The sequence below is a fragment of the Acinonyx jubatus genome, chromosome B4, assembly GCF_027475565.1.
Source record: "Acinonyx jubatus isolate Ajub_Pintada_27869175 chromosome B4, VMU_Ajub_asm_v1.0, whole genome shotgun sequence".
In the NCBI taxonomy this organism is placed as follows: Eukaryota; Metazoa; Chordata; class Mammalia; order Carnivora; family Felidae; genus Acinonyx; species Acinonyx jubatus.
The window spans coordinates 16,086,167-16,102,537 of record NC_069387.1 but is presented as its reverse complement, the minus strand read 5'-3'; the positions used below and the strand labels follow the sequence as shown (position 1 = coordinate 16,102,537).

The following is a 16,371-nucleotide window of genomic DNA, read 5'->3' as shown; positions in this document are numbered from 1 at the left end:
AGGTTAATTCACTAGTCCAGGCACGGTAGCGAATGTCTCACGTAAAATGGGACCAACAGAAATAGAGAAAAAGGAATAGATCCGTAGCAAACAGTAGCTACTCCAATTCCAATTAAATTAAGGAACTAACAGGGTCAGGACTCAGGTCAGAAAAGGACTCAGCATGCTAATATGTAATAACAACAAAGGGGATATGGATGAGGCCACATGTGGAGGCCACGCTTTGGGGAACTTGGCTGTTCTGGGGACAAGGGCTGCATGTTATGGGCCAAAAAGGGCTTGACTGAAGGGGTAGAAAGACCTTGAGGACAAACTGCCCCTGCCTGGTTTGGCTATGCTCAAGAAGTTAACTGAGGAAACTTCAAAATATCAACACTTTTGAGAGATACTATGGAGGCAGACTGACAGAATTTCTCAACAATATTAACGTGGAGGTGACTCTGAGGTTTTAAGAACAAATGAAATAATCTTGTCATTAACAGAGACAGAGAACAAACGAGGGGAAAAAAGGTTTAAAGCAAAAAGAGACATGACTTCAGGTTTCTACATGTTGAGATGAAAGCTTATACAGTATCATGTCCAGAAACAATGATGTGTCCTCAAGACTAGTGCTAGAGTGAGAAAAATCACAACTGAAAATAGAGATGTCACCCATATAAAGATATAAAGAAGTTGTAAGATTTAAAACAAAAAAGTACTAGAAAAGAAAAAAGTATTAGGGAAAAAATGGATCAAAGAAAGTTTAAGGAAGCATATATTTAGAAGGGAAGGAAGGAGAGCCAAAGAAAGCATCATCAGAGGGTTAAGATTAGCACCACAAGAATCAAGTATAATACAGCAATGCTCTCTGACATTTTTCACAACCAAGTACATAAACAAGACAGTATTTTTGTGGCACAAAGGGGTAAATGAGGCTACTAATAACCTCACATTATTAGCCCAGGAATTAAGGAAACTATTAATCTGTATACCAGTTGTTAATCCATTTGCTGTATTGAAAGCTCTGTATTAGGCTTTACACCAAAAAGTTTAGGATTATACTGTCCTAAAACTCTCTTTCATAGCCACTCTTTTCAATTAGGTGCAATGTTGCAGATATGACAAAGAAGAAAAGAACTGAAAAATAACCATGAAACTTGATAGCTGAGAAATCACTAATGGTTTTAAAAATCAGTGGAAAAAGCTAGACTTCAGGAAGCAACTATGGACAAGGGTAATTAAAATAGCAACATTGTTACCAGTCATGTTACCCTAAATGGTCATAAAGAGTAACTTAAATGGGATGATTCCTCAAATCTTGCCGGCCAAAAATTCTCAAACTAATTTGTAATATGCTTTACCTTGTGGCTCTCATTTTATTCACGTTAATAAAGAGAATAAATAAAGCTCCTTTGAAACTCTGCAACACTTACCCAGTGCGAGACTGACCGACTTTGTCACAAATATCCAAAATGAGGCCCCAATCCTCAGCAGTATTCATCTCACTGGTTGCTTTCTCTGTGTATTATGGAAAGAAAGCATAGACATATCATTTTAAAAAATCTTTAAGAGGTAAATGATCACAAATTAATAAACTGTGATAAAATCAAGTATCAGCAACAAATAGGAATGGCTGCCAGGAGTGTGTTCAATGAAATGTTCAAGTCCATCTTTAAAAGGGGGTAGGAGCACCTTACTGTCTATTACAACCATTTTCCTGATAAACACTTCAGTTGCTTGTTACTTAATATAATAAATAGGCCACTGATGCTTATTTATAAAAAAAACTACATACAGGTCTACCCTTTTCCACACACAGAAAGACTAAAATAAGAAATACCTTCATTATCAAATAATTCTTAGCTTTACTTGCCAGTGAAGAAACATGACAAATCTCTACCAAAATGTTTCAGGTAATTAAATTATATGATTTTGTTGATTTTCGTGTCTGACATGGGGAAGGGGGGAAAAATGAACAAAAGAAAACCAAGCTTTAACTGAGTATTTTCCATTAAATAAAAACTTGACAAACTAAATTAAATCATCAACAGAGGTACCCTATACATTGAGTCCATCATCTCACTAAGCTCCCTCCCTTAATTACAGCAAAAGGATTTTTGAAGCAAACACACAATGACAAGAAAAACATGAGCAACAATTCCTCAAAAACTATATAACAATATAAGCATGTGGCACCTACTTAGAAGACCCAAAAAAGGTGCGTCATATACTGGCAGTAACAAAAGAGCTTAAGAACCAGCCTGTTTTCCACCACCGAATTCTCAGAAAAGTCATGTCCTAGTAGCAGAAGGTAATGCCTACAGCTGACAGTGGAGAAGAAAGGACTTAGGGAGAATGGGTTAATGCTCTGGGAAATGTAGATAGGTACCTACTTTGCCTTCCTTATTCGAAAGCTCTTGCAACCACTTCTCTCCCACCCACCTGAGTAAATGAATGATTTGCTTTCTGAAGATAAAGAAAGGTTTCCTTGATAAAGAGACATCAGGCACAGTTGACACATAAGCACCAAAAATAAGGAATTACTTCTAGTTTCCAGTACAGCACTTAAGGAACTTGGAAGTTACCACTCCAACCAACCAAGTAAAAAGCTATTAAATAAAGTGAAAACAACTCTTCTTAGATCCCTCAGAAGTGGGATCACAGGACAAATGCTGTCCCAAAAATCTGAGACACACAGATAGATGGATACATAGAAAAACAACAAAGCAGAAACCCATGAGCAGAAACGTCACCAGAAACCAGTACCATAGATCTAAATTTTAACAGCCAAATTGCTAGAAGCTAAATGTGCACAATTCTGAGTTAAAATCCAAAGGGGCCTGGACACAAGAGAGTTACTGCATTTTTGCAAATTTTACTTCCATAAGCTCTCCCAGGATCTCAAGGTGAACACCAGAGAAAATTTTCTATTTTTCAGCAGAGGAAGGGAGACGATAACCACTGTGAGATACACCAGAGCATTCTCTTCTTAACAAGGCCTACCTGTTAATTATTTTAACTAGCACCTAACCCACTAGTGTTTTACCAGAGATTAACCCACCTAGGGTAAAGGAAATTCCCAACTCCAGTCTGCTCCAGCCTTCATGTTTGTAAGGGGATTACCCAATTGCAGCCCATCTGGCAATCCTTTCTCACCTAAGAGGGAAGAAAAAGCTGAGCATGGGAGAAATTCACACCTCAGGGGCAAAGGCTCATTTTAAAAGACTACCTACCCACCAGACTACAGAACACTTCTTCTTACCTAACATCTTACCATTACAACTGGTCTAGCTTTCAGCAAGCCACCGTATAAAACAAAAATCACAGTTTGAAGAGTAAATATTAGAACCAGATTCACACATGACAGGAAATGTTGGAATTATCAGAAAAGGAATTTTAAAAGCTCTGATTAATATGCTAAGAGCTCTAAAGGAAAAAGGAGACAATATGCAAGAACATATTGTAAGCAAAGAAATGGAAAAAAAGCAAAAAAAAAAAAAAAAAAGGAAATTCTAAGAAAGAATCAAAAAGAAATGCTAGAGACCAAAAACAGTCTAATAGAAATGAATGCCTGTGATGGGACTCATCAGCAGACTTGGACATGGCTGAAGAATGAATCTCTGGACTTGCACATATGTCAAGAAGAACTTCCAAAACTGAAAAGCAAGAGAAAAAAAAAAGATGACTGGAAGAAAAAAAAAAAAAACAAAAACCTGCAACAGATCATCCAAGAACTGTAGGAAACTACAAAAAGTCAAACGTAGACATAATTGAAACAGCAGAGAGGAGGGGTGCCTGGTGGCTCAGTTGATTAGACGTCCAACTTGGGCTCAGGTCATGATCTCAAGGTTTGTGAGTTTGAGCCCCATGTCAGCCCCCACCCCAAAATAAACATTAGAAATAAAGAAATAGCAGAGAGGAAAGAAACAATACTTGAAGCAAAAACAACTCAACATTTCCCCAAACCAATGTCAGACATCAAACCACAGGTCCAGGAAGCTCCAAGAACACCAAGCACAATAAATATCAAAAAACTACACCTAGTTATATCATTTTCAAGCTGCAAAAAATCAATGATAAAGAAACAAATATAAAAAGAAATCAGCAGAAAAAAATACCTTGTCTAAACAGGAGTGAACATAAGAATTACATCTGACATCTCAGAAACCCTGCAAACAAGGAGGAAATGGAGTGAAATAGTTAGCAATGAGAGAAAATAACCATCAACCTATTATGTACCCTGTGAAATTATTCTTCAAGAGGAAAGCAGAAATAAAGACTTTCTCAAAGAATCATTAAAGAAATTTGTTGCCAATAAACTCACCTTGCAAAAAAAATGTTTAAAAAAAGAGCTCTTCAGAGAGAAGAAAATGATATAGGATAGGGTGTATGTGTGTTTCCATAAAAGTGAAATAAATGACAGCAAGGATATCAGGAAAAGGAGAGAGGAACTATGAATATTTCATTATTCGTTTCACTTGCCTGCACTACCAGTGAAGTGGTATGTTATTTGAAAGAGCAACCACTAAAAATAGCAAAAATAGAAGTTAATTAATATGCTACAAAAGTGAGAAGACTGAATCATATGAAATGTTGCCTTAAAGTCACAAAAGGCAAAAAAAAAAAAGAAAAAGTGGAAGAAAAAATAGAAAAAAATAACAAGGGCTACAACTAGAAAACTGTAACAGATATGGTAGATATTAATCCAACAATACCACATTAATGGTCTAAATGTTAATGGTCTAAATACAAATATTATCAAAGTGATAAAAAAAACAAGATGCAACATATTTTGTCTACTGGAAGCCCACTTTAAATACAAAGACACATAAACATTAAAAATAAAGAGATGGAGAAAGAGATACTATGCTAACATCAATTAAAAGAAAGTGGGAGTAGCTACATTAATTTTAGACAGAGCAGATTTGGGAGCAAGTAAAGTTACCAGGGATAGAGGCATTACATAAGGTAAAGGGTTTAATTCTCCAAAAAAGACCTAACATCCTTACTATGTACATGCCTAATTACAGAATGTTAAAATAACAATGTCAAAAAGTAACAGAACTGCAAAGGTAAATAAATGAAGTCACTAATATAATTGGAGAGTTCAACAGCCCTCTATAAAAAAAAAATGGACAAATCCAACAGGCAGAAAATCAGTAAGGACAAAGTTGAATTCAACAATACCATCAGACAATTGAACATAATTGGCATCTACAGACTATACAACAACAGCAGAATACACATTCTTCTCAAGCTTACATGAAATATTCACCAAAATATACTGCATGGCCATAAAACACACGATAATAAATGTTAAAAGATTAGATATCTTACAATGTCTGCTCAAGGACCACAATGGAATTAAATGAAAAATTAACAAAAAAAATAGCTAGAAAATCACAAAATATATGGAGATTAAATAACATGCTTCGAAGTAATACACAGTCAAGGAAGAAATCTCAAGAGAATTTTAAAATATTTTCAACTAAATGAAAATGAAAGTACGACATACCAAATTCGTATGATACAGTTGAAATCTATGCATACTGGAAAAGTTTACAGCTTTGAATGCATACATTAGAAAAAGAAATCTAAAATCACTAACATAAGCTTCCACTTTAGAAAACCAGAAGAGCAAATTAAATCCAAAGTAAGCAGAAGAAAAGAATTAGAGCAGAAATCAATGAAACTGAAAAAAGAAAATAGAGAAAAATCAATACAACCAAAAGTTGGTTCTTTGAAAAGATCAATAAAATTGATAGTTGAAAAAGAAAAAAATAAAGAGAAGATACAAATAACTAATATCAGAAATGAAGGAGATGTTACTACAGATCTCACAAACATTAAAGTAATACGAACATTACTATGGCTCAATAATATTGAGAGGATCATGGGAACCTCCAATTTATAGCCAATCAGTAAGAAGCACAGGTCATATCCTAGACTTTGATTGGCATCTGAAGTGGAGAGTGAGGACAGTCTTGTGGGACCGAGCCCTTAACCTGTGGGATCTGACATTATTTCCAGGCAGATAGATAGTGTCAGAATTGAGTTAAATTAGTGGGACACTGGTCAGTTATCCACTGAGAAGCAGAGAGCTGCTCAGCAGTGTTGGAAAACCACAAATGAGAATTATGAATAACTCTAGGCCCACAAATTTAATAACTCAGATAAAGTGGATCAATTCCTTCAAAGACACATCTGTCACAGTATACACATACAAAAAAAAAGACAATCTGAATACCACATTTAAAAAACTGAACCAATAGGGGTGCCTGAGTGGCTCAGTCAGTTAAGTGTCCAACTTCAGCTCAGGTTATGAGCTCATGGTTTGTGAGTTCGAGTCCTGCATCAGGCTCAGAGCTCAGAGCCTGGAGCCTGGATTCTGTGTCTCCTTCTCCCACTTGCACTCTCTCTCTCACCAAAAAAAAAAAAAAAAAATTGAACCAATAATCAATAACCTTACAAAACAGAGAGCATCAGGCACAGAGAAGTTAATGTTAAATTCTACCAGACATTTAAAGAAAAAATTATACCAATTATCTCCAATCTCATCTGGAAGACAGAAACAGGAAATCATTCTATGAAAACAATACTACCCTACTACCAAACCAGACAAAGACATTACTAGGAAAAAGAACTATAGACTAGAATCTCTTATGAACATAGATGCAAAAATTCTTAACAAGATATTAGCAAATCAAATCCAACAATATATAAAAAAGAATTACACTTCACAATCAAATGGAATTTATCCCAGGTATGCAATGCTGGGTCAGTATTCAAAAATCAATAAATGTAATCCATCTCACTGACAACTAAAGAAGAAAAAAATCACATGATCTTATCAATAAACTCAGAAAAAGCATCTGACAAAGTCTAACAACTCAGGATAAAAATTCTCAGCCAACTAGGAATAAAGGGTACTTCCTCAACTTGATAAAGAACATCTACAAAAACATCTATAGTTAATATATTTCATGGTGAGACACTAGTAGCTTTACCACTAAGATCAGAAATAAGGCAAGGATGTCTTCTCTCACCATATGTTTCTGCCACCATACTGGAAGTCCTAGCTAATGCAAAAAAAAAAAAAAAACCAGATACATCACATACATACATACACACACACACACACACACACACACACACACACACACACATCAAGTACTCAGATTAAGAAGGAACAAATAAACTTGTCTTTCCTCACAGATGACATGTTCATCTATGTAGAAAATCCAAAAACATCATCAACAACAAAAATTCCTAGAAATAATAAATGATTTTGGCAAAACTGTAGGATACAAGGTTAATTACAGAAAAGTCAATAGCTTTCCTACACAAGAGCAACAAACAAGTGTCAGTTTAAATTAAAAACACAATACCATTTATATTAGCACTCAAAAAAATAAAATACTTGGGGTGCCTAGGTGGCTCAGTCATTGGTTACGTGTCTAACTTCGGCTCAGGTCATGATCTCTCGTTCCATGAGTTTGAGCCCCGCATCAGGCTCTGGGCTGATAGCTCAGAGCCTGGAGCCTGCTTCTGATAGCTCAGAGCCTGTCTCCCTCTCTCTCTGCCCCTCCCCTTTTCACACTCTATCTCACTCTCTCACAAATAAACATTAAAAAAATAATAAAATAAAAATGAGTATAAATCTACAGAATACGTGTAAGATCTATATGAGAAAAACTACAAAACTATGATGAAAGAAATCAAAGAATTAAATAAACGGAAAGATATTCCATGTTCAGGGATATTTACAGCAGATTTATTCATAATTCCCAAAACTTGGGAAACAACCATGACATCCTTCAGTAGATGAATGGATAAAATAAGGTACATTAGAACAATGAAATATTATTCAGTGGTAAAAAATAAAAATGAACTAACGAGCCATTAAAAAACACAACAAACTTTAAAGGCGTACTACTAAGTGAAAGGAGCCAGTGTGAAAAAACCAGATACTGCATGTTTTTAACTATATGACGTTCGAAAGAAGGCAAAATTATGGAGACAGTAAAAAAAAAATCAGTGGTTGCCAGGAGCTGGAGGGAGGGGAAGAGAAACGGGGGGAGCACACAGGTTGTGTGGGGCAGTGAACTACTCTGCACAACGGTAGACACATGTTATTATGTATTTGTCAAAACCCTTGGCAGATACAACACCAAAAGTGAATGCTAATGTAAGCTGTGGAATCGGGGTGATGATGACAGGCGTATGTGGGTTAAGAGACTACAACAAATATACCACTTTGCTGCAAGATGCTGATAGTTGGGGAGGCTGTGTGTATGTGGGGGCAGGAGGGATATAGGAAATTTCTTGACCTGCTGAATTTTTCTGTGAATCTAAAACCACTCTAAAAAATAAAGTCCATTTTTAAAAAATTAATAAATAGATGAATTAAGCAACTGCATGAATGCTGATACTTGCTGTGAAAAAAGGACTTTAACACAGAAGCCTTCCTGACTGGTATCCTTTAAAGGGCCTGCTTACAAGCATCGTCTGTGTACAGGAACTTGGGTTTAGGGAAAGTTCCCACCATTCACAGAACTGAGAAGACTGACTCCTTATGTCTAAACTGGTTGTACAAACGTACAAACACTATGGTTTTTGCTGAATACCTGCTTTCCTTGTGGGAGTTTGGGTTACGTGCCAAGTAGAGTGTGCCTACAAGATCAGCTCCCAATAAAAGCCCAAGCACTGAGTCTCTGATGAACGTCCCTGGATGCAACATTTCATACATGTTGTCACAACTCACTGCTGGGGCAATTAACTATATCCTATGCAGAGGACCCAAGGAAGCCTGTGTCTGCTTTTCCCGGACTTCATTCATGTGCCCTTTCCCTCTGCTGACTGAACTTTGGGTCCTTTCACTGTAATAAATCGTAGCTGTTCTATGTTGAGTCCTATGAGTCCTGGTGAATTCTAGACCTGGGGGGCTGGGAGTGGGTGGTCTTGAATCCTACCCCCGCCCTGCATCAAATATCTGCCCTCTGAGAAATTATTCTATTCTACCCCCTCACCTTCATTTGTACCTTCACCTTACAGGACTGCTCTCTGGGGATTCCAGGTCAGCCCAAGAGGAAACACCTAAACACACTCAAGATCATGATATGAAGGGGTAGAGGGAAGTTCCACAGTAAATGGCATACCACAGCAACCTATAATGAAGTTCAGTTTATAAGGCCTAACCACATGATTACGGCTTCTGAAGTGTTTTCTATTTCTCTGGTATTAACCATGGGCAAACAACCAAGGATTATCACGTATCTGAGAGAATCTTCTCACATAGAAGATACAAGAAAAGACAAAACAAATACAGAAAACAAAAAAAAAAAAAAGAAAGAAAAAAGAAAAAGAGAAAAAAACAGAATAAGGCAAGTTAGAATAAACAAGAGCCTATGTAGGAGGGAAAAAATTTCAAAAGAAATCTGAAACAAAATCTGTACAGAAGTAGACATAATCTGTCTTGACGGGAGCACTCTAATTTAAGAACAGATAGTTTAAAAGACAGCATCATCATGATCCCAACTAACATTTTCATTTTTTTTAACCTAAGATGGGTTAGGAGTGAGAGGCCTGATCCACACCAAGATTCTTACCTGCAAGGGTTGGTCTTGGTGATGACAGTGAAATTCCTGCTCTCCACATCCCCTCAATGCCCTGCAGCCTGGTTCAACAATGATACTCATTTCCTCCATTTTGATCTACTACTGAGAGGTGGAGGTCAGAGTTGGTTTAAAGCAGAAAAGAGAAAGCAGCCAACTCTGTCCAAATTCTTTGCAGGCTTACAACTTCTGATCCACAGCACAGCCCCAAGGGATAGAGCAACACCTACTAGTCAGTCACTGCCACCAGACGCAGGCAGTGAGTTGTCACCAACGAGTAGTGGGTACCTATATACCTAATCATCCTACCAACTTCGAATAGGGAAAATAACATAAGCAGGTTATTCACACAAATGAATTCCTTGTATAAGAATACAAATGTCTAATACATCTGAGATCTTGGTTAGGTAACTTATTTGCAGGAAATTACAAAATTTGGACAGACATTCAACAAAATGGAATAAGTTTCTAATCTATGCCAGGCTCCATCTGAAGTAGCTTCGACTCTAAAAAAAGAAATGAAACCAGCCGATAGAGACCTAAATAGATAACAGAAAAAGTGTCACAGAAAAAAATGGAAAGCCCAAGCAAGCTTAAAAAAAGGTAAAGACCTGGGGGGGGAGAGAGAAAGAGAAACCGGAAAGGCTTCTTGATATACTTAGAAACTAAGAAGAGAACAGGATTAATAGGAAACTCTTTTGTTTCTATTTAAGTATAGTAAATATACAGTAAATACAGTAAAGAGTGAAGTTATAAAAACAGAAGAGAAGCATAACAAAGAATCTAGGCTAGATACAATAGAGACTATGTTGTGAAAGGTTGGAATCACTCAAAAACCTAAAATACAAGATGTTGTGTTTGTCTTAATTCAAGAAACAGAAAGCCAATAAAATTTCCAGCAAATAAATAACCTAACCAGAGCTGGACTTTCAGACAAAAATGAATACTACCCACATGTGAAAATAGTTTGAAAGGGGAAAAGAAGAAAATAGAATGAGAAATGAACAGTACTTTGGAAACTAAACAGGTTATTTAGAAAGCAAATGTTGAAATGCTATTTAATTTCATTTGGGCTGCGGGTATGCCAAGAGGATAACTGAGTCAAATTTACCTGTCACTGTTCAAGCTTACATAATATACTATAAATCCCTTGAAAACAACAACCATTTCTATTTTGGGCAGTTTTTTCAATATTCATGTTCTCAGCCTAAGTAATTAATAAATACTAAGCTTACGCAATCACAATATGAATCCATAAAAGTCACAGAAACACAGAGACCTTTAATAGCATCTACCTCAATAATTTTCAAATTTTACTTTTCAGTACAGGAAACCCTCCACAATGTAACTGTGATGCTACCTTCTGTTCTGTTCAGAGTTGTGGGCACAGAACTCCACAAGTTTCCCCGCACTTCACACACAAGCAACAAGCGCAAGGGGTTCCCAGGTCAAATGCACTTCTGATCAACTGGCTACAAATTCAAGGGTTCCCATTATCCCCCTCGGGTTCATTAATTCACTGTAACAACTCAGAACTCAGAAAAGTACTTATGATTACAGTTTTATTACAACAGATACAAATCTGTACCAGCCAGTGAAGAGATTCTTGCACAGGGTAAGGTCTGGAACAACCCCAAACCCAACGCCTCTGTACCCTCAGGACACATCATCCTCCTGGAACATAAATGTGCATCACCAACAAGGAGGCTCAACCAAGATTTGGTGTCGAGAGCATTTATTGGCATTTCGTTCCGAAGTTATGAAGCCACCTCCTGGAACTCAATCTCCAGGCCTCCTACTCCTCCCTGGGGATCTGGCTAATATCATATGATTCAAAGTCTCAACCATCTAATCACAAGGTTAAGCTAGAGTGACCAGCTTCCATGCTGAGTCATCTCATTAACATAGACAAAGATCACACACTCTCATTCAATATTCTTTTATAAGAAAATCTTACCTTCGAAGAAACTCAGTTGTAAACCAAATCCAAGTAGAACTGCTCTAATTGAGGAGACCCAGCGAGACCCAACCTCTATTAGACCCTCCTCTAATTGAGCAGACCCTATGGATCCCCAACCCCTATGAAACCAAAGAAAACTGAGTGACTCATCCTGATCAATATCCTCCAGTCTAATATTTACTTCATCTTAGAAAAGGAAATCAAGTCATTACTTTGATCTGATAGTGTATTTAAATAATTTATTCACCATCCTTACTGACTGGTAGCCAAGCCTTTTAAAAAACATAGTGCATTTATGCATTTAAAAACATAGTGCAAAAACAAGAAAACACTTAAATTCTACCATCTTATTTAAAAATATAATAGCTAAGCTTATTAAAACTTAACTTATGGATGCCTGAGTGGCTCAGTCAGTTAAGCATCTGACTCTTGATTTCGGCTCAGGTGATGATCTCAGTTCGTGAGTTCAAGCTCTGCATCAGTGTGGAGCCTACTTGGGATTCTCTCTCTCTCCTTCTCTCTCTCTCTCTCTCTGCCCCTTCCCTTCTCATATGCAAGCGTGCTCTTTCTCTCTTTCAAAATAAATAAACTTAAAAAAAAAACTTACTAAAACTTCAATAGTTAACTAGAAATTATATTTTTATGTCTGATCAAATATAAACTGCTTATAACCATTAACAGAGTATGATCTTACAGTTCTGAATTAAGTTGTACCCAGGAGTATGTCAGCAGATTGCTGAAAACTCGTGAACTACCTACCTTCTTACTCTCCAATGTATAAACAGGATCAGGATCTGACTCAAACTTCTACAGATCAGAAACGCAACCCATGTCAGAACTCTAGAACTATTCAAATTCTTTATCGATGCTGCCTCACAATCAACAAGAGCAATAGCACAGTTCTTTGTCAGTGACAAAAACAGCGAATATTTTTAAATCGGATGAACAAAAACTATTAGTAACAATTCAACATGGTTTTGTGAACAGCAAAATCAAAACTATTTTCTAAGACAAAAACAGGGTTTGTAGGCAAGGTAAAAGTGACAAGCAAAAACAGAGACTTGCTTCTAAAGAATTCAAAGCTTCATAATGATCTCACTTTATCCTCAGATTATCCTTACCCTAATACAAAGCTTGTTTAATTGCACTTCACTTCATTGCACTCTGCAGATAATGCTTTTTCTACAAATTGAAGGTTTGTGACAACCAAGCTTCGAGCAAGTCTATCAGCACCATTTTTCCATGTGTCACATTTTGATAATTCTTGCAATATTTCAAACTCTTTATTATATTTGTTACAGTGATCTGTGATTAGTGATTATGATTTGCTAAAAGCTCAAATGATGGTGAGCATTTTTTAGTAATAAAGCACTTTTTAATTAAAATGTGTGCACTGGGGTGCCTGGGTTACTCAGTCGGTTGAGTGTCCAACTTCGGCTCGGGTCATGATCTCACAGTTCCTGAGTTCGAGCCCCACATCAGGCTCTGTGCTGACAGCTCAGAGCCTGGAGCCTGCTTCAGACTCTGTGTCTCCCTCTCTCTCTGCCCCTCCCCTGCTTGCTCTCGCTCTCTCTCTCTCTCTCTCTCTCAAAAATAAACATTAAAAAAAATTTGTAAAAAAAAAAAGATGTATGCACTACTTTCTAGGAGTGATGCTATTGCACATTTAATAGACTATGGTATGGTATAAACATAACTTGTACATGCACCAGGAAACAAAAAAAATTCATTTGACTCACTTTATTGATATGTTCACTCTATTACAGTGGTCTGTAACCCAGCCCACAATACCTTCAAGGTATGCCTGAATACAAAGATTAGTGATCTTTGATGTTGCAAATGTTAACTGTTTTGGATCATCACAAATCACGTCCATAGTAAGACAATGAATTTAATAGATAAATGTGTATGTTCTGTCCACTGAATGGCCATTCCCCCATCTCTCTCCCTCCTTCCCCCCCTCTCTCCGTCGCTCGCTCTCTCTCTCTCTCTCTCTTCTGGGGCCTCCCTATTCCCTGAGACACAAAATATTGAAATTAGGCCAATTAATAACTCAACAATCACCTCTAAGTATTCAAGTAACAGGAAGAGCCACATCTCTTACTTTAAATAAAAAACTAGATATGATTCAACTTAGTGAGGAAGGTATGTCAAAAGCTGAGAAAGGTCAAAAGCTAGGTGTCTTGAACCAAACAGCTAACCAAGTTGTGAATGCAAAGGAAAAGTTCTTGACAGAAATTGAAAATGCTACTCTAGTACTCCAGCACACAAATGATAAGAAACTGAAGCAGCTTTATTGCTGATATGGAGAAAGTTTTAGTGGCTGGAGAGAGTATCAAATCAGCCACAACACTCCCTTAAGTCAAAGCCTCACCCCGAGGAATGTCCTCTCTTCAAATTCTATTAAGGCTGATAAAGGTAAGGAAGCTGCAGAAGTTAGAAGATAGCAGAGTTTTCATGAGGTTTAAGGAAAGAAGCCATGTCCATAAGACAAAAGTGCAAGGTGAAACAGCAAGTGCTGAAGTTTAAGCTGCAGCAAGTTATCCAGAAGATGTAACTAAGATAACGGAGGTGGCTACACTAAACAGATTTTCAACGTAGACAAAACAGCCTTATGGCAGAAGATGCCAATTCCGACTTTCATAGCTAGAGTGAAGTCAATGCTTAGCTTCAAAGCTTTGAAAGACAGGCTGACCATCCTGTTGGAGGCTAATGCAGCTGGTGTCTAAATTGAAGCCAATGCTCGTTCATCATTATGGAAATCCTAGGGCCCTTAAGAACTATGCTAAATCGGGGCGCCTGGGTGGCTCAGTCAGTTGAACGTCCAACTCCCGATTTCAGCTTAGGTCTTGATCCCAGAGCCGTGGGATGGAGCCCCACGTCAGGCTCCACACTGAGCATGGAGTCTGCTTAAGATTCTCTCTCTCTTCCTCTGCCCTTCTCCCCCACTTGTGTGTGCTTGCTCTCTCTCTCTCTCTAAAATAAACATTTTTGAAAATTTAATGAAAGATTTGGGGAGGTAAGAAATGCTGACAGGATGATTGCCCATCATGTTCAGGCTATGGGGGGAAAAAAAGGTCAATCAGTTTGGAGACGTAATAGTTCATCAAAAAGAGCTAATGGAAAAAGCAAGACTTAAAGAAATTATTGTCTTTTTGAGATTATGGTTATCAATTTTTCAAAATGTTTCATCTTATGTCCCTAGTCCCGATGACCACTAGAAACTGTGTTTACAAGGAAAGCAATCTGAAGCTCTACTAACCAGAAAGGAATCAGTAGGCGTCAAAAGAACAGCATGGAAGCATCTCAGAGAAAAGCACAAAATAGAAATGAAAACCTAAAAAGCTATACAAAGAAAACCTTACAGGATAAATAAAATTAAAACAGAAGAAACAATGAGTATAATTTCTTAACCCAGTGGTTATCAGACCTTTAATAGATCTGTATTCTAAATTTTCACATTTCTCCTCAAGCATGTTTTCACAGTAACTAATCCCATCCCTTAGAATCTGAGTAGTCTCTAGAGGCTCCACAGCTATTTCTAACTTTATCATGAGAGAAGCTAAAATTTGTCCATTACTTACTATAGCAAGTACTGTGTTAAGTGCTTTACATGTATCATATCCTTAAAACAACCCTAATGAAAACTAATGAAGAGAAGGCTATGCGAGGCCAGAGGATCCACACCTGAAAAAGCAGTGGTATAAAACCAACAAAGAAACATGCCATGAGAAACAAAAGTGGAACGTGAGGATGAAGAGGTAAGAAAGGAGCTAAATGCTAACAAGTTTTACATTCTAGGCTGAAAAGTCAAATTCCTGTGAAAGCTGTAGATTTACTGAAATGCCATAATCACTGGAGCCATATGATTATATTGTATTTTCGAAATATCACGATCAACCACCTAGAAAATTCCTGGGGACAGACTGGAGGCAGGGATAACAGTTGGAGGCTAATGTACTCACCTAAGAGCTCAGTGACCCAAACCAGCCCTAGCAGTGGCAATGAGAATAGAAAGGAGGGGAAGAATGAATGGAGGGAAAATGAATGTGGATTCAAGACCTGTTAGGAAGATAAAGCTCAGAGATTATAGCAACACCAGAATCCTTAAGGGCATGATCCGTGTACTGGCACAGAGTAGATCATATGTGTCTGTTGTCTGGAACGTAGAAAATTACAACTACAGAAGTCAAGAATGACTCCCAAGAATCTAGACATACATGACTAAACTGAAGTACCAGTCATCAGCACAGAAGAAAAGAATACTTAAGGCAAGTTTAAATATGATTTTGAACAAGCCCGATTTCAAGCATATTCATTTCCAGTAAAGAATCAGAATATCATGGGCACCTGGGTGGCTCAGTCGGTTAAGCGTCCGACTTCAGCTCTCAGCTCAGGTCATGATCTCGCAGTCCATGAGTTCAAGCCCCACATCAGGCCCTGTGCTGACAGCTCGGAGCCTGGAGCCTGCTTCAGATTCTATGTCTCCCTCTCTTTTGGCCCCTCCCCCGCTTATGCTCTGTCTCTCTCATTCTCAAAAATGAATAAATGTTAAAAAAAATTTTTAAAAAAGAATCAGAACATCATGTATTTTTATAAATATTCCTAATAACAACTCCATGAGGTAGATATTTTTATCCCTATTTACAAAGGTGGAAAGTGAACGCAGAGGGCTTCTGTACTTGTTCATGTCCATACCGTGCCCATTTATTAACAGCAAATGCTGCAGCTGCCATTTAAACCCAGAGCCCAAGGTCTTTCCATCACACCATACTGCAGGAGAATAATGTAGCATTAACATTTATGAAAATTAAACTG

At 37.4% G+C, this 16,371-nt stretch overlaps 1 protein-coding gene across 3 annotated transcripts in view; it reads right to left on the bottom strand.

The window, feature by feature from the left end:
* Nucleotides 1–16,371, bottom strand: part of STAM (signal transducing adaptor molecule) — a 78,192-nt gene that overhangs the window by 55,501 nt on the left and 6,320 nt on the right. Inside the window, exons 1-2 of one of the 3 annotated variants that reach the window (XM_053225359.1) lie at nucleotides 3,041–4,581; nucleotides 1,413–1,497 (exon numbers count right to left, since the gene is read on the bottom strand). The exons of 1 other annotated variant lie outside the window; for it this stretch is intronic. In XM_053225359.1, the coding sequence (XP_053081334.1) occupies nucleotides 1,413–1,480 (68 nt within the window). In that variant the 5' untranslated portion in view covers nucleotides 1,481–1,497; nucleotides 3,041–4,581. Of the gene's footprint in view, nucleotides 1–1,412; nucleotides 1,498–3,040; nucleotides 4,582–16,371 lie in introns of those variants that run through there. One more of the 3 variants, XM_027073542.2, reaches the window with a different exon arrangement.